The following is an 18523-nucleotide window of genomic DNA, read 5'->3' as shown; positions in this document are numbered from 1 at the left end:
CTTGATACTGCGGCAATGTGCTTGCAATCTAAAGGCAGAAAAAAACGTAGCTCTAACTCACAGAGAACTACTGACAATGTAATCCAATACACAGGGCGCAAATGATTAGATAGGATGGAGGGCAAGAGAAACCAAAATGATTACAAAGCAGTGCTCTCATTTCCATCATATCAACAAAGTCTGAATAAGCAGTTATATATCAACACCACGACACCATAACACATTCAAGAGATTACAGATGAACACAGATTAGTAGCCTTTCAGTTGCTTTTCATAGTGTAAAGACCACTCAGAAAAAAAACGAGCAGACAATTAGGCTGAGCTTCTCGACATGTACAAAACTGAACCTAAAATTATAGTAAGAATTATACTTTTTGAGAAGCATTTAAAATTGCTAATAAATAATTTAAAAAGGTGTTACATAATTGTATGGAATTCACCCCATCGATAGCACAAAAACCATAAATTATTAGAGAAAAACCATAAGTTACAGTGATTTAAACAATATCAGCCCGCCGCACTTTCCACCAGGGATACAAAAGCCGATATATCGGCCCGCCGCACTAAGAGGGTTAATTAACCGCTGCTCATTTACACATTACCTGAACACTTTTCCATGACTTAAAGGGGAGAACTTTTCAGAAAGCCCACATATTTCACGCTTTTATTTTTCAAAGAGTACAACGGAAGGTTCAAAGCTTTTTTGTAATTACCTTACGATTGCAATTTTACCAAAATTTCAAAAAGCTGGGAAGAGAGAGAGAATCACAGATAATCCACAAAATGGATAATCAAGAGTATACACTACTGTAACTGATTTTTCATAATTTTTCTCATTTCATTTAAAATTACTTAGAAAATTACTCACATGGGAGTTCTATTAAGACATTTCCTCACCTTCTCACGCATAGCCCTCTCAGCCATCTCCAGGGATTTCTTTCCTTCCTCCAGAGCTCTTCGGTCCCTTTCCAGGGCCTTTCGAACTTCCTCCAGGGCCTTCCGATCTTCCTCCAGTGTCTGCCTCTCAACCTCCAAAACCTTCTGGGACTCTGCTAGTTGCCTCCTGGACATCTCTTCCACTGCCTTCTGATTCCATGGTTCTACTCTGCCTGGCAACTTTTTCAAATTCTCATCAACCATCACAAAACTGGTTTCTTCAGGCTGAGGGAAAACAGAGACAAATTTTTGTTTCTCATATCATTCCAAACTGTATGGACATAGGTGATTAAAATTTTACTTTGAGTTTCATTCAGCTTTTACATAAGATCAGCTGCCATGATACAAGTACCACTGGTTGTGTGTGCCTGTTTGATAGATACCAAATTTACTGGAAAAGTATACTCCATAATCTCATCACCATCAGCAATGACTGTTAGTGCTTGAGATAGTTGAAATTTTAGAATTCTTTCATCTTCCGCTGCTAGAAATACTACTTTTTAACCATGAGGAGAGAGAGAAGCTACAATTCTGCTCTCCTCCACTACCAAAGGAAAGAATGAATGCCTCAAAGTGAGGGTTTTCTTAATACACTTTCTTCTATTTCTTATAAATACTTCATCTACAATTACAAAATACAAAAGAAACAATTCCATTGGGCTGAATTTATTCATAAATCACCATGAAGTATGTATAGTACTTCATACCATGGTTGTACTGAGACTATTTACAAGGGTTGTCTGAAGAGTTTCCAACCTCAACATGAAGAAGGCAGCACTTTTTAACAAAGGTTGGGGAATGTATTTGCACATGTGTTGAAAGGTAAGCACCAAACTTGCAGCTATTTTGAACACTGAATTGTTGTTTGATAATAGTTTGATATTAGAGTGACTCATTGAGAGGGTCTTGTGAAAATGGAAAAAATTTAATACCAAGCTGTCATTAAATATATAGCTTTTAAAAGGCAATAAACCTACCCAAATCAAATACAAATTGGACCCTGTTTGAGGGGCCTCTGCAGCACCAGTTATGACCAAGAAATTTTGGGTAGATGAATTTTAATGCGGCCGTACCAAGCTTGACTAATGATGAGCATTTGAGATGGCTGAAAACTGTGACCAACACTGATAGCAGCAAAAAATGTAAACAAATGATAATGGACGACCGTCAAATAAAGGTTAGAGTGATAGCAGAGACTATGGGCGTATCCACATAATGCATTAGTCATATACTGACTGAAAATTTCAACATGCGTAGGCTATACAGGATGCATGATGAGATGAGGATGAGACCTGTACATGCATTGGGTGCTGCATTTGCAAGTTTTGGACCAAAAACTCATTTGAATGAGCATTTCCAAGGCCCTGTTTGAGTGGTTTATGCAAAGTGAGTCAAATTTTTTTGTCCATCAATGTAAACATTCATTGAGAAAAGAATGATGGGACCAATAATGAATCGTTCAGTTCTTTCAAGGCTCTGGTCAGCTCCTTTGCGCAACTTGTCTTGAGCAGTTCGTTTCCATGCGTCCTAGAGAATTGTGATTTTGGTGTTGGGTTTGTCTTGCGAATTGGTTTTCTCAATCTGTTTCTTTGGAAATATTTTAAGGAATGTTCCATGCAATGGCATTACATAGAAAAGAGAGTGCTTTGTGCAAGGGAGAAATTTTACTAGATCTGAGTGCCAATGACTTGTCAGATGTGCCATTAGAGTATGAAGAAGAGAGCAATGAGAGCGGAAGTGATTCCGATATGGTAGTGATGGTCAGAAATAGAAAATTCACTCCTATCATGATAAGTGAAAGTGATTCTGATAAGAGTGCCAATGAGGACAATACTTCATCAGGAATCTATACTACAACCATCAGGTCAAATAGAGGGCTCCCTGCCAAATTGAAGAGCGGCGAAAACAATGAAAAAGGTACAGGGCACATTTTCTCGTAATGGTGAAGTGCTTCTGGTGATTTCGAAGGGCAAAATGGAGGCGAGGATGATTAGTAACATTCACAGTGCTAATATGGGTAATATGCAGCTGAAAGATAAAGTCACAGGACTGGCAATAAAAAACCTATCTACATTTTGAAATACAATAAGTTCATGAGAGGCGTAGACAGGCCAGTTATGTATTTACCGTATTAAACAATCATGAGAAAAACAATGAAATGGTCAAAGAAAGAAAGGCTGCGGCCTATTAATTGGACTCTTTTTAATGCTTTTGGAGTTCATAAAACACTAAATGAATCAAATAACATTCGAATCAAAGGCTTTCTGCTCCAGATCGTCAACGAGTTGGCAATGAATACAGAGGAGCCATCTTTGGAGGACGACCGACTTTTTAATTATGAAAAAGAGTCCTTAAAGAGATATTGATTCGTTCACAAAATCTGAATCATAGCCCTCAAATTTAAAGACATGAAACTTAACTTATGAAAACTATAAAAAATTTAAGAGTAAAAATTGCCAAGAAATGTTCAAGTATTCATTTCCAAGTTGCTTTGGATCTTCTGCATCACACATAAAAAAGTAACCTTCTGAAGAGGCTGGTAAAATAGGAGAATTTGACTACTGCAGTTGACAGAAACTTCAATGACTTAAGTCATGAAATAGAACAATGAAAGTCATCAACTAGTTTTCAAAGCATTAGCAGTAAACATCATTCTAATCCAGAAGTATTCGGACCAAATCTGAGCAATGTATACTCAATTCACTAATTTGTGTCACTCTCTTTTTTACTAGCATGTTACCGACAGGTGTGTGTCACTTTGTGAGAAGCACAAATTATTCTGTTCTCCCCCTCCTCTTGTACTCAGTGCATTGCACTAGATGTAAGAAGACTTCCAGCATCACAAATTTCAAAACCCAATACACCACATAAACAGAACGTAAACTTAATGAGCAGAGAAATAGGAAAAGTGGGAAAGCTACTTCCGAAGAAGACTTCCAGCATCACAAATTTCAAAACCCAATACACCACATAAACAGAACGTAAACTTAATGAGCAGAGAAATAGGAAAAGTGGGAAAGCTAAAAATATATGTGTCTTAAGAATGATCAAAGAGAAAAGACTGGACTGCAAGACAAGTCTCATTTGAACCTCTTTAAATTTGATGCAGGTTGCTTTGATGAACAAATAATTGTTCCATAGTTACTCCATTAGGACAATTATCAGTCATACAGTATTGGCAAGCAATTTAAAAATATCAATTCAGTAGTCTTTGGTGAAAGTACGCCATAATATTTCTGCCAATCGAGGCAACTTGTTTCTGATAATATTGTCTTTTTAAAGAACGCTGAAAACATTTGATAACTAATTAAACAGAATTTACTCATTTTTAAGGTCCACATCAAAATGATTTGTTGTATGCGCAAGGTCCAATAAGGCATCATTATGAATACGTCATGTACTTGTTTGATGGCTATGGCAAAATGTCTCGTTTTCAAGTAAAGAAGTTGTAAATTGTGCATTATTATTTAAATAAATGATTGCCATTTAGAATTCAAATACATTCCATTTAAATAAACTTATTGCCAAAAATCATAATCATGAGAATCAAAATTATTTTTAATTAAATACACTTAAAACTGTTAAACACCAAATGCTGGGAACACAGAACATTATGCACCACAAAACTGCTATTGAAGATTTTAGCGGGGGTAAATTTTTTTGTGCACAGAAGAATGAAATGCAGTGCGCTTGACGGAAGCTTACCTTTTCCTTCCCTGACGGCCTCGTCAGCGTGAGGGGCAATGTCCCATTGCCTCCCAATTCCTCTTTCTCAGCCTTGACGGCTGCAATGGCGTTGCTTTGCTGTTTAGAGGGCGTGCCTGGAGTGGCATTTCCTCCTTCGTATTGACTGAGCTTCTTCTGCAACCCCTCCACTTGTTCCTTCAAGTCCGCTATCTCTTTTTTAAGCTAAGGGAAATTTCCAAAAATTATTCCCAATGTCATTAATCAATCACAAGCAGTCCTCACAATAAAAATATATAACTCACGTCAATTGATCACTCAAGTGTAATGGATTATGTCCATATTTCCTCCTCCAATTTGAGGATCTTAAAAAACACCATAATCACACAGTCCAGAATATTAAACACCTACACAAAGGCACAGACCATTGGAAAAACTTCCCACATTGTTAAATGAATCATCAGCCTCTTGCCTTAGATCCCATTCATTAAGCTTTCACCAATTTTGAAAGGTAGGTTATGTCAATGACCAGAAAGAACTCGGTACTAAAAAGAGTGACCACTTGAACCATGATTTCAAATTCATGGCAATTCAATTATTATTATTTCGTTTTTCAAGCATGAGCAACCAGCTCATGAAACAAAATATAGCTTTTATCAACAGGTTAAAAATCTGACAAAATTACAAGAATTTTAAGTTCGGTACATTCTCACTGTAATAAAGGAAGTTTAACACAAGACTTTGGAAGGATTGTTCCAGGTTGAAAATCAGTTTATTTATTATTACATAAATATTTTCAATTATCTGAAGGAATCAAAGGTTAGTACGCACAGTTCAATGTATCACCTATATTCTAATAAAAGATTTGAACTGTGGCATTTTCAAGAATGGTCACAGAACAAGATCCACTAGATTGTAGTCTGACCTCTTCACACAAAGCCCATTTCCCTAAGCCACAAGTCACCTTAAGCAGGCCTGTAAGTCCTCTTAATTTGATCATTACAAGCCTACTGAAGGTAATAAATGCTTAAACAAATATTTCGTCTACCTTTCAGAGAATGAATGATTCATAAGGCTTTCTATTGCATTTAAAATTGCTTTCAAATGCTGTCTACATTGATTTGAAGCTTTGAGATACAGACTACCTGCATAGTTGACGGCATCACCGGCCCATTACAGATGACTGTAGGCAGTTACACCTGAGTTGCTACATTAATAGATACACTTGGAGGATATATTAAGCTATAAGTTGGTATGAACTAGGTTAACTGAACAGATGCTCAAAAAGGATGGCACTGTCCATCATTTTGCTTAAGTTCTCTTATCAATTCCCAGAGTGGAGTTTATTTATTCAAAAAAATAAATTTGTACTGGTGCAAATATGTTAACAAAGTTTTGAAGTTTTCAACTTGTGGGGAAATATTTGGGATGGATTAACAGCATGAGATAACTACACTTACACAAGAGGTTCTTAAGCATCAATTTAATATCATTAAAACAATTTTGTAGACTTTCTCAAAGAGAGGAAATGATCGGGTGGGATATTGTGTTGGAAATCACAGGTTTGAATGCAATACTCTCACATATTCTGACATTTCTTCAGGGTTTTCAAAGCTCACCCTAACTTCTCAGTTTCACTCTAGAGTAGCCCAGGTACTATGTAAAAATTAAAGAGACTCGTTAGAATAAACACACATCCCGCTCACCTGGAATTCTTTCAAGCACACAAACTTTTCTTTAGCCTCAGCTTCCGACATCATCCTCTTCAATGTAGCATTTTCAGCCTGTAACTGAAAACAATCACAAAATCATAAGCAGCAGTCATTCCAGCACCTCAAAACAAGATACAAATTAACCAGATAATGCGGAATCATTATAACACTTGAAGGATCTCAGTTTTTCCCGGCGTATTGTATTCAGGAAGTTCTCTCGGGTTTCCCACCGGGTCAGCGTGGTGTGCACCGACGTTTCGACGGCTAACTCTGCCATCGTCTTCAGGGTGAAGTGCAGAGCAATGAATTCGCCAAGTATTTATACCCTGTCGTAGGGTCAGGTGTCATCCGATTGGTCCGATGTGTTCCCAAGTGCCGAGCCGCCCCGGTGACGTCTCGTACTTTCAATTTTTCTCAGCACAGGTCTCCACGTGCTGCTGATCTGGAAGCCAGTGTCCCTGTTGAAGGTATTCTGTCCTTCCAGTCGGATTTCCACGGCTTCCTTCGCCACTCGGTCCCAGTAGCCGTTCGTGTGACAAAGTCTTTTGGTGACTCGTCAAAGACTTTGTCACACGAACGGCTACTGGGACCGAGTGGCGAAGGAAGCCGTGGAAATCCGACTGGAAGGACAGAATACCTTCAACAGGGACACTGGCTTCCAGATCAGCAGCACGTGGAGACCTGTGCTGAGAAAAATTGAAAGTACGAGACGTCACCGGGGCGGCTCGGCACTTGGGAACACATCGGACCAATCGGATGACACCTGACCCTACGACAGGGTATAAATACTTGGCGAATTCATTGCTCTGCACTTCACCCTGAAGACGATGGCAGAGTTAGCCGTCGAAACGTCGGTGCACACCACGCTGACCCGGTGGGAAACCCGAGAGAACTTCCTGAATTATAACACTTTGATAAATGTAAACTTAAAAAAAATATTTATCACAGAAATTTACCCATGAGCATGACCAAATTTTCTCATTAAATGTAGCATTAAGCAATAACTTTCCAAAGCAATGATATACTCAGTAGTTCCAGGCTCGACTTTAGTATGTCCACTTGAAGACTAAATAGAAGCTTTCGTGAAATCATGAAAATTATTTATTATTGTGGCATGACGAGTTTCATCAAGTAGGTGACATCTCCAGCTACCTGAATGCATTCACTATACACATTTCAGACACTCAAACAACAATAATGAAGTCATTACTAACATGCATACAGCTCAATTCCCGAGTGCACACAAGATAATTTTACATGGGTTTATCAATAACTCTTTTACCATGGCATTTATTCATGCTCGGAAGACACCTTCAATGTTTTATGTGCTCATGAGATCCCGATGACCCACTCCCAGCTCGCTATCAACTGTCCGATGGGATGAAGCCACAAAGTTGACACACATTTACCCTAACTGAGACTTGTACATTCAAACTATGCATTATCAGATATGAGCAAGCTACCCCCCTGAATACTCCATTTGGCCTCTGATATGAATATTTTGCTTGCTATGATATGATATACACTTCCAAAAGTGCATGTGCACCCAGTGGTATACCAGGAATACCAATCCTTCACCTTGCCCAGCATTAATGGCATCAAATAAAAGGTGGTCAAGCAGGAGTACTTTTGTCAACATGAAACTTCATTTTAGGCTGACTTGTATAAACACGCATCTTTACATATATCAGTTAGTTATGGTTGAAATTCACCTTATATGAGCAAAAGAGATTTCAACTGTGGCATCCCCATTTTATTACCCAAATCTGGAAACAGTGATTTTAGGACTCAAATGGGAAGTGAGAGCTTTCATATTCCCATTTTGTCATAAAATATTTTAGAATGCCGAAGCTGGACAAAATTTTCAATTCCAGCTAATGCTGAAGAATTCTGGCGTGGGTCAAGAAATCCAAAATTCCTCAATTAGATGAGGACCTCTTAGTTGTACAGAGAAGAAAAATTAAGCACATAACATGAGGTTCGGTTTTCAGCTCTGGCTGCATGCTCAGCATCATCAATGTTTTGAGCTTCACAACTGTTGTATGATGCGTAATCAGAGAAAATAATTGTATTTTCTAACAGTAAGATCTAAAATAGATAGGTCTCATTTCCCTCAATGCACGACATTTCCTCAGTTCCAAACAATCATTGGAAGTGTATAATCCAGGAGCATTAATACATCAGAAATCAAATTTATGGCACAACAATAATGCTGATTAAACAGCTGATTCCAAAAACCAACCCTCATGATAATCAACACCGTGAAAACTTGGGTTCCAAATTAATTGATAAAAGTAAAAAGCGATCATTACCTTTGCTATGTCTGGTGAAGAGTGCTGTGCACTTTGGAGATCTACCAAAACCTTTCGAAGATCAGCATTCTCAGTTTTCAACTGTAAAAATTGAGAGCAAAACAAAATAACACATTTGCAATCATTCTGAAATATTTTCATGCCTTACAAAAAATTGAACTGACAAAGCATCAACGCCATTTCTTTTTTGTTTCAAAAATCTTACCCAAAATATCTCTAACTGTTAACACACATCTTCCCCACTTACTTCCTGATAGCGTTTCACCCTTTCTCTGCAAACTCTCTTTTTTATCCCTACTTTACATTAATGACATTGACTCCGTAGTCATTGATAAGATACGTTTATTTTCCAATGATGCAGTGGTTTACTGTGATATCCATAACACTGAGGACAGAGTAGCTTTATCAGATGACCTCAATGCACTACAACGTAGGTGTGACAGTTGGCAATTAGAATTAAACTTAAAATAGTGTGTTGTGAAAAATTTTTGGAAAGAGAGTAATTCCCTCCCAAACGCTTAATTGCATTGGAAACTCCAAAATGGAATGTATAGACTCAATTAAATACCAAGATATTACCATCACTCATGATCTCTCCTGGGTGAAACACATACAGGGAATTTGTGGACAAGCCAACAAAAAATTGGGATTTATCAGAAGAGTACTAGGTAAATGTGATGAAAAAGTCAAAGAGAAATGTTATCTGTTGCTGGTTAGGCCTCACTTAGAATATGCTGCACATATATTGGATCCTCACGAAATTGAATTAATTGCGGAATTGGATCGCGTGCATTGTAGAGGAGCTCAATCTGAAAAACATCCTTATGATAAACTTAGCAGCGTATTCAAAATATTAGAGCATTTTAGGTAGGGAATCACTAACGGAGCAAAGGTTAAATTACAAATTGAAGCTCTTGTATAAATTGGAAGGACGTTTCTTCAGATAAATTTAGATGTCATTTTTTCCACAAACAATAGTGGATCAAAATAACATTATCCAACCACAGGAGTGTCATGTTTGGGTAAAAATTAGTCTGCTGTGTTTTCACCCCTTGCCGCACACCCTAAAGCAGTGGCTTGGAGGGTATATTTATTGCAAATTTATATGAATTTACAGGGTACATTCAATGTGAATGTTAATTTAATACAAATAATTCAAAAATTATATTTTATCTTGTGGAAAATTGCTAATTTTTTAATTAATCATGATATTCCACCATATCACACCTGAAATTACTATTTTTATGCAGGGTACAAAATTAATTAAAAAATATATAAACCATTTAGTGTTTCTACATACACTATAAATGCAGATATGCGACAAGTGCTATGATTTACAATCTGTGTATATTTGTGAAATTTAAAAGGACTCTAGAGACGTAATTTTACTTTTTAGAAAGAGGCACCCCGACGATTCAATGAAAAAGGGGGTGATTTCTCTCTCTCAAGAGAGAGAGAGAGAGAGAGAGAAGGAAAATCTGCCGTGGGAAGATTATGCAAGTTATTACAACCAAAATCCACTGAACGTCTTAGGAAGGTAAACACCTGAAGGAAGCAGCAATAAAAGAAACAAATATCTAACCTTCACGATTAATTCTTTGGTCTCTTCAAATTTTTGCTTGTGGTTTTGGTGAACTTTAAAAACTTCCTCCTGCCAGGTAACCAGGGTGTCAAACTGCTTCTTCATGGCCAGATTATTCTGCTTAAGAGCCCCTACAGCAAAAAACATAAGAAAGTAATAAATAAACAATCGATGGTTGGCCAAAAAAACTGAAAAAGTTCTGGCAACAAAATGAAAAACCAAACAAGTTACCTTACCAGCATATGTTTGAAATCACACACAAAATTTACCTGCAGCCAACAAAAAACTCTAACAAGATTTAAATAAACAACAGCTGATGGTAAATATTGAAACTAGTGGCTGAACTGGTAGAAGCTACAGGGTAGAAACTGAAACAAAGCTTTTCATATCACAATACTCATTAACTTATGGTGAATCATTACCAAAGATGAACACGTCTGACCAAATCAAAGCTTATATATACTTAATGTGAAGAAAATTTATGAAAAGAGCATAAATATATGCAAAATATGTCTGATCCACAAGACTATGAAATTTAAGAGAATCTAATGAAATATTTCCAAAATGAATGTGAAATATTAACAAAGGAAAACATAAGTACCCTTCAGCTCGTTGTTTTCTTCCACCAGAGCATGTAGTTTGTTTTGTATTTCATCCGGGCTTAATCCATGCAGCGAGATTGAGGCACCAAGGCCACTGACTGTAGAGGACTCCTTTGTATGATGAGAAGGTACAGCATTGGCATGCATGAAAAAGAGAAAATGAATAATGTATTTAAAAATGAAAGAAAAATATTACAAGCATACATACATGAGAATTCATACAGACATGTTTAGATCTCATGAACAACTGTTTTAACTGCTTAAAAATAGAAAGGATATTAATTGGAGCAGTTAACTGTCAATTAACAGCCACTTAATCCACCAAAACAATCACTGAACATCATCCATATTCATATGTTTGCGATATTTTAAACAATAGCCAAATATGCAGAAAATATTATTTTGGACTGGAAAACACCCTAATATTTTTTTCATACCATTTCATCAGGTCCTCAACATTTTTGCTAACTTATTTATTCAACAAATCAATCAAATAATTTACTATGGCCCAGTTTTGTTAATGTCTCATTAAATTCAATTGGCATTTAACGTGAATGTTAACTTAACTTTGAGATTACTGATGAAGTTGATAGTGTAAACAAGATTGATCATTAATGCAGCTGAATCTTGCAACCATCGTAAAACCATCCGTCAGCCATTGGGCAGTTGATTTTGAACTTAATTAACACTCATAAAACTGACTTTCAGCCATAAGCATTTAACAGTGAATGTAATTATGGGGGAAATCTATGAAAAAGAAGGCCAGAACTTCGGGCAGCAAAGTGAAGCGAATGTTTCCAAAAAGTTATGGTGCAACCTAGAGCATTTAAATGTGAAGGACATCATGCAGCTGGAATGCTAGCAGATGATTAACAGATATCATGACAGACCTGCATTAGACTTCACTCATGTTATACCAGGAAGCACAATCTTTCACAGTAAACATGAGGAAGGCACAAAAATCCATCACTGCACACACACATTATTGCTACATCTAGGCACATTGTCTGAGGAAAAAACTTAAAATGTACGAGGAAATGGCCTTTGAAAATATGAAGACATTCAAACAGTGGTCTTCAAATATTTTGATTATTGCACAAAATTCTTTTCAAAGCAGAGAAGCTGCTTAGGTGAATCAGAACCCTGAAATTGAAGTTATCACACAAAAATTATGACAAAGTGAAAAAAATCTTTCTAACAGATGAAAATACCTTTACAGGAACGGTTATGAAAATACATGGGGAGTAATTTTACAGTTATTAAATAAACACAGATGCACAGTTTGACATTAAATAGTTATTAGATAAACTGCAGTGTTTAACAACATGAAGACTAACCACCTTGGCAATTTCTGCCATTCATTGTAGGCTAAGAATTTCAGCAAGAGTACACCTGATCAAAAGAAACACATGGATTTTCATGCAGATAAATGTACTGCTGCGATGGGGATCTCATTCAAAATCTCACATAAGAATGAAACAGCGGAAGCACACTGCAGAAGACATGGAATTTGGATGAGTAATAGGCTGCTGCCTGAATACAGGAAGGCTACATGTTAGCTTCATCTTTTATAACATTCACATATTAGAGATTGTAAAAAAGGTTTTTCTTTCCGAAGAGATTTATTTGTGCCCAAGGACCAAAGGTGCTCAAATGATATTCTGGATGAAAGGGACAGTGAAGTGGAACTGCCATTGTTATAGACAAGACCATAACATCCTTCCAAAGAAGTGGGAAGGATAATTAAAATGATGGATACCATGCATCTAACATACGACCAATTTTTCCTTCTTGCCGGTTCAACAATGAACAGTCCAGGATTCTTTAGGATCAGAAAGACTGTCTAACAGCAAGGAACATGCAGGTTGGAATGGAGAGATTGGCAAAAAACATTTTTACCATCAACAGGATACAAACACTAGGCAAATTTTCCAGCATTTCATGACCAAAATGTTCACCTGTCTCAGAATTTATCAAGAGAAAAATACTTTCTCCAGCTCACATATTTAGTTCAAATGCATTACCATAAGCTCTTGCTGTAATTTCTAACTAATTACCCTCACCTTTACTCCAATTACCGCAGATCTCTAGAATTCATCTTGCTGATTGTTAAAAAGCCTCAAATTGAGGAAAAGACAAGTGAAGAATTCAAATCAATTTCAGCATGTTAACTTGGAAAGTTGTTATTTTTAACAATAACAAATGCATAGCAACCAGATGTAAGCCAAACAAAATTTCAGTTCCAAGCATAAAGAAAGTACTATGATGCACTTGACAGCAATAATCAAACTTTGAGCCGGTTAATTGATTAAATATAAGCTTTTTACACAGTAAGACATGACACTCCTGAAATGTCAGTTTATTACCAGACTAATGCATCCCTTGGTCGAAATCTTATTTAGAAAACAGATGTTGGATAGTCCAAATTTCTCAACAGTACTCAGATATTGATAATACAGATAACTTCTCTTTATAAGGTAAAAATATGCCATTTCCTGGGGTTCCATCCATTGACCATTATTATGTACTCTTTCTATTAATAATCTTCTAGTGTAAAAATCAGTTCTGTTTGCTGATGATGCAAGCATTCACAAATCAACGCGAATTACAGGAAAAAGCACATATTCACTATATCTTCAGGAATGGCTACAAAATATGTAATATGATGTCATCAATCTGAAAAACACTTTCTTTCAACTTTAATTGTTAAAATCGGCCAAATGTGCAACTATTCCACTCCGAAATATAATTTTAAAATGTTTCCTTCCTTTGCTGTGAACAAATCCATGAAATGGGGAAAGCAAAGAGAAAATTTAACAACCAGTAATCACGCATAACATTTATACTTATTAGTAGTAGTAGTGTCTTAGGGCATAAAATAAGGCAGTACCCATTTATACACAGTCTATAGAGCAATGATTGCCTTTAGTGATAAAGGCTCGGGTAATGTGTGCCAAAATAGTATTTCATCTTTCATCATAAAATAAATTTCCATGAATGTGACAAATCAAATGAATGATGAGATGTTTTCTCCTGTGGGCCCCTACCCCTTTCTCATTAATGAATTTATATTATATGGTTATTGTCAACTTATGCATTTCGATTGACCTCACATTTCATTAGGGCCGATTTTCCAGTAATGTCGATGCTACTTCCTACAGTATGGAGCGTATAGATCACACTTTCGGAAAGAAAAATAATCGAATTTCAATAAATCAAAATTTGATTTTATCGAGATGAAACCTTTGGGAGTAGAGGGCAATCAATCCATCCAAATTTAAAGCAAAGTTTCAAGTCTTACTTACACCGATGATATATATATATATTTACAGTTCTTGTCGAAAAGAAAAACAAACTTCCCCAACGGTCCTCCTTATCTTATGCGTCACCCGGATTCATGTCCTTTGCATCCTATCCTATGGACCTGTGCATCAGTGTTGAATTTACGCTCATCTATGTTTTCCTTCAATCCCCATCCGAAGTCAAGCGGTTACGATCCGATGCGGGTTATTTGGTCATATATAAGGCTAAGTTGCAAAAGATAACTTGCGACATCTGCTAAGGAGGCATGGTATGGTGGTTTGAATTATGTAGATTTAAAATTGTCTTCCTTAACCTTGGCTCTAAAGAACCTCCGCTGACATTTATCTTCATTTTCCGTGTTGATGACTAAGTAAAATTAAGGCACGAGTAAATGACGACCACAAGAAACACACATCGCGACATTTACAATGACAATGCGAATTTCTCACCATTGAGAAGTTTGAATCAACAGCTGACATCGGTCCATTTCGAACTTCGGGGAAATTCACGTCATTGGATGGTGATCTTGCTATTACAGTAAAACTCTCTTCACTTTGTAATGATCTCGCTTCCAATGGAGATAAACTCTGCGGAATTGCTCCTGGTTGACTCATTTCGATTAATTTTAACAATATGTTCAACGGTGTCCAATTACACTGATAAAAAAGTTATAAAATGAGCAATAGAATATACGGAATTGTTGAATGAGACAATTGTCATGGGATTTAAAATACTTCAAGGAGTACGTCACAGAGTGAAAATAACTACTTACATATGCTCTCTTTCCTACGTGCAACCAGTTGAGTTAATGTCATAAATGCAATTTATTGCAGCCTCACCAGACAAAAACATTTCCACATGGAAGAATAATAGGAATGCAAGGGATTGGGCCCCGGACGATACTCGCTTTCCCTGACGAATTACTCCAAATCCCCCTGTCACGTGAGCCACCAGAGGACTCTGCGTTCGCCTACTTCCAATATGGACGCATGAACTTTGAGCGGGCTTTAATTCTAATTAATTTAAATCACACATATTTTACCGTTCTTACAAGTGAATTTTTTTTCTACCAGTCACGAATCGTAATTGATGATAATTTTCTAGTTAAAGGATATCCTAATCAAACCTGACAGTATACTAAAGGAAACGTAACATATTTAATAAAATAGTATTTTTTTTACGAAAGACATGGCCAGAGGAATGTAAGTTTACAACCACGCGTCAGAATAAGATACCAGTCACTTACATTTATTAAAGACTAGCGGAAAATATTTTATATACGAGTCGTTTCTCTACACCAAAAATATTTCAATTGATAGCCCAATGGGTGCAGTTGCAGCCTGCCAACACCATCCAGAGCAATTATTTAGTACATACCTCCTGCGTAGAACATGAATATTCTCTTCGTATTTCGTATGCTGTTAGTTCATATACATGGGTATCTTTTGATAAAAAATTAAACATGTACAGTGTTCTAAAAGTAAGAAAATTATTTCTTCAAGATCTCTTGAGAGGATTAATTTAGCATTGCTATAATGGCCAGTTTTTTTTAAACCTTAAGTCATTTCTTTCATATAATTCTCCACTACAAAATGCCATAGCCTAGAAAATTTTGCCGTATGAAGTTATGGAATGGAAATTGGCTAAGTAGATACATAACATTGACAATTTAAAAAAGGGGATAGGGATGGTCCTGTGGCTAACATACTGGTTTTTTACCCAGAAGGCCCGTGTTCGAATCCCGGAGGAACCAGATACTCTCCGGTGGTATCTTGATCCTTACTTGAGGTGCTTTTTGGAAAGCATTTTGAGTGAGTACACGATTCATTCGATGGGACCTTTCAAGCTGAGGACCTTTAGTTAAGAGTAGGCTAATGCCAATGCTGGGTTTCTCTCCACCTTTCATCCTTTCCCACCCATCCCTAAAGGGGAAAACCTCAGCTGTCAATCGCCTCCCCTAAAACTACTACTATATAAAAAAACACATTGTATTTTATTCAAAAGAACCAGTTTTGAAGGATATGTTGATGCAAGTGAGAAGCATTGAATAGGTGTTGCTGGTAGAGACTTTGAAAGACTTAAGAGGTTTTCATCATCTAATATCTTATCTCCATATTTACTTGTATATACAAGCCCCAATTTGATGCCAAAAAGGAGCACTGATCCCTGTCAAGGGTTAATACTCATTAATAATCACATTCATAGCGCATGAGATATTGCTGGGTGTTTCAGTTTTGAATGCATGTATTTATCATGGTGGAATTACCTGGCATTTAGATGAAACTCAGCAAATCTCAGTTTTTTTACAATAGCACGGGATGTCATGCCCTGTATAAATGTAGATTTTATTTTAGCATGTTTGGTAAATTAAATTATTATGGCCTTTGAAATCACATTTATCTCATCCAGGTGGTTGTTAGGTAGATGGCAGAGTTCACTTGACAATAATCTGATTAGATGGCAAATTCATCCATTTAGGATATTGGGGAAGCTTGCTATTCCCTGGAGAGATTTGAAGGCCAGGAAATCATGTTTCATGTAAAACCAATCCTTGCATTAATTACTGTGGTTGGTTCAGTTTAGGGTGTGCCAAGACATCACCAATTATCCAAACTGGGACCATCCAGTCAGGAGCCATACATTTACTGTAAAATCATACGGCATTCTAACATATACGAGGACTGTCCAGAAAGTAACCTCCATTTGCATGCAGCGAGCTAACTATTGGGGGGAGCTGAATGTTTGCTGCACAGGCACCCATACTAGGGCAGTACGCCACCATCTGCAGTGCTTGGAAAGCCACACCACTAGTCAACTGTTTACAGTAGTGAGTCAAAATGAACAATGAAATTGGAAATCCTAACAAATGCACAATCCATTTAGTAATAAGGTTTTTACTGGCAAATAAACTTCTGCTGCTGACATTCATCGGGAAATTTGTTCTGTGAACAGACTAAGTGGTGAGTGACAGTGTTGGTGTTAGTTAAAGAGTGAACGGACGAATATCCATGGTGTCCAAGAACTGGCCACCCATCAGTTCATCTACCACAAGGCTAGGCCAACCATTACAGCCCTCATCATGAACATTGGTGTGGCCATTTTTAAATAGAATGCACCACTGCCTCACTCCACCTTCACTCATTCCATTTCCGTACACTTCACAAAGTTACCTAAGGATTTCAATTGGCTTGTGGTTTTTTGCCAGTAAAAACCTAATCACAGATTGCACTTCTTAACTCATGGGATTTTCTATTGCAGCATACATTTTAACACAGTCAGCAAAGTAGAAAAATCACAGTCTGCATACTACTACAGCAGGATGCGCACTGAGTGTAAGGACATATAGAGACCAAGATAGTGGTTTACCATGCTAGGCCGAAAACGTGACTTTCTTGGCAGCCCTTATATACTGATTATATGTATCTTCTGGCCCATGGAAACACAAAATAATAATATGGGCCCTGGTTCAAACCCCGGCGATGTTGACATTTTTCAGTGGTATCTCAATCCCTACTTTAGGTGCTTTGTGGAGGGCACTTTGAGTGAGTACGCCGTCCGTCAGATGGGACGTTAAGTTGCGGACCCCTTGATGCCTGTCGACATGAGTAGGCTAATGCCGACGCCAGGTTTCTCTCCATCCTATATCCTTTCCTATCCATCCCCTATGGTGGAAATGACCTCCGCTGTCGGTCACCTCCCCTAAATACTACTACTACTACAAATTCATCCTTAATTTTGAAAGATGCAAGTGAGCTAGGAACTACCCATCATGACCATTAAAATCATAACTACCGCTGGGTTCAAAATGATCACATGGATGAAATGATTAAATGTGGATTTCAAACATGCGACTAGTGTTATCTTCTATTTTCCTCACAGAGCAAAGTATTGGTAGAATCATAAAACTTCAAGCATTTTCTAAAGCCATGGTGAACACTCACCAAAGCAAATTTTAATCTAATGGGTTTAACAAGAGAAAACCATGCAAAGGAGCAAAAACTCAGGTGTGCTGATTGATGACTACATCACTTTAACCTTTTATCTAAGACAGCAGTTAATTGTCTTTCCAAGGTGAGTCTCCAATTCTCTTGGCTCTTCTCGAAACATACTGGGTTCGGCATGGCACAAAAGGTTCAAAATAACTCATAAATTAAGTACTTAAAACACTACCGTAATTTCTTTCTCATTATTTTTTAAAATGTTTTTACATGAACATGTGATAATTCATGACAAAAAATTATAATCTTGAGTATCCTACTTGTGGTTTTGTAAACTCATTCATATCACTTGAAGGAATCATTATTTATTCATAATTCAAAGAGTGGCCATACTTTCATGGTTTTTCTTGATCACGGTGAAATTTTAGTGAGCCTGAGCAAAACAATATTTTAG

The 18523-nt window shown here is 37.0% G+C and overlaps 1 protein-coding gene across 1 annotated transcript in view; it reads right to left on the bottom strand.

The window, feature by feature from the left end:
• Positions 1 to 15049, bottom strand: part of LOC139691352 (optineurin-like) — a 40652-nt gene extending 25603 nt beyond the window's left edge. The window contains exons 1-8 of the mRNA XM_071589130.1: positions 14904 to 15049; positions 14581 to 14787; positions 10828 to 10939; positions 10227 to 10357; positions 8645 to 8725; positions 6327 to 6410; positions 4642 to 4845; positions 898 to 1161 (exon numbers count right to left, since the gene is read on the bottom strand). Coding sequence (XP_071445231.1) covers positions 898 to 1161; positions 4642 to 4845; positions 6327 to 6410; positions 8645 to 8725; positions 10227 to 10357; positions 10828 to 10939; positions 14581 to 14745 — 1041 coding nt within the window. The 5' untranslated portion in view covers positions 14746 to 14787; positions 14904 to 15049. The remainder of the gene's footprint in view (positions 1 to 897; positions 1162 to 4641; positions 4846 to 6326; positions 6411 to 8644; positions 8726 to 10226; positions 10358 to 10827; positions 10940 to 14580; positions 14788 to 14903) is intronic.
• Positions 15050 to 18523: the final 3474 nt, after the last annotated feature.

Source organism: Hetaerina americana, unplaced genomic scaffold, assembly GCF_022747635.1.
Source record: "Hetaerina americana unplaced genomic scaffold, ioHetAmer1.1.p SCAF_33, whole genome shotgun sequence".
Classification (NCBI taxonomy): Eukaryota; Metazoa; Arthropoda; class Insecta; order Odonata; family Calopterygidae; genus Hetaerina; species Hetaerina americana.
The sequence above is the reverse complement of the archived record's forward strand: the minus strand, read 5'-3'. Positions and strand labels throughout refer to the sequence as shown.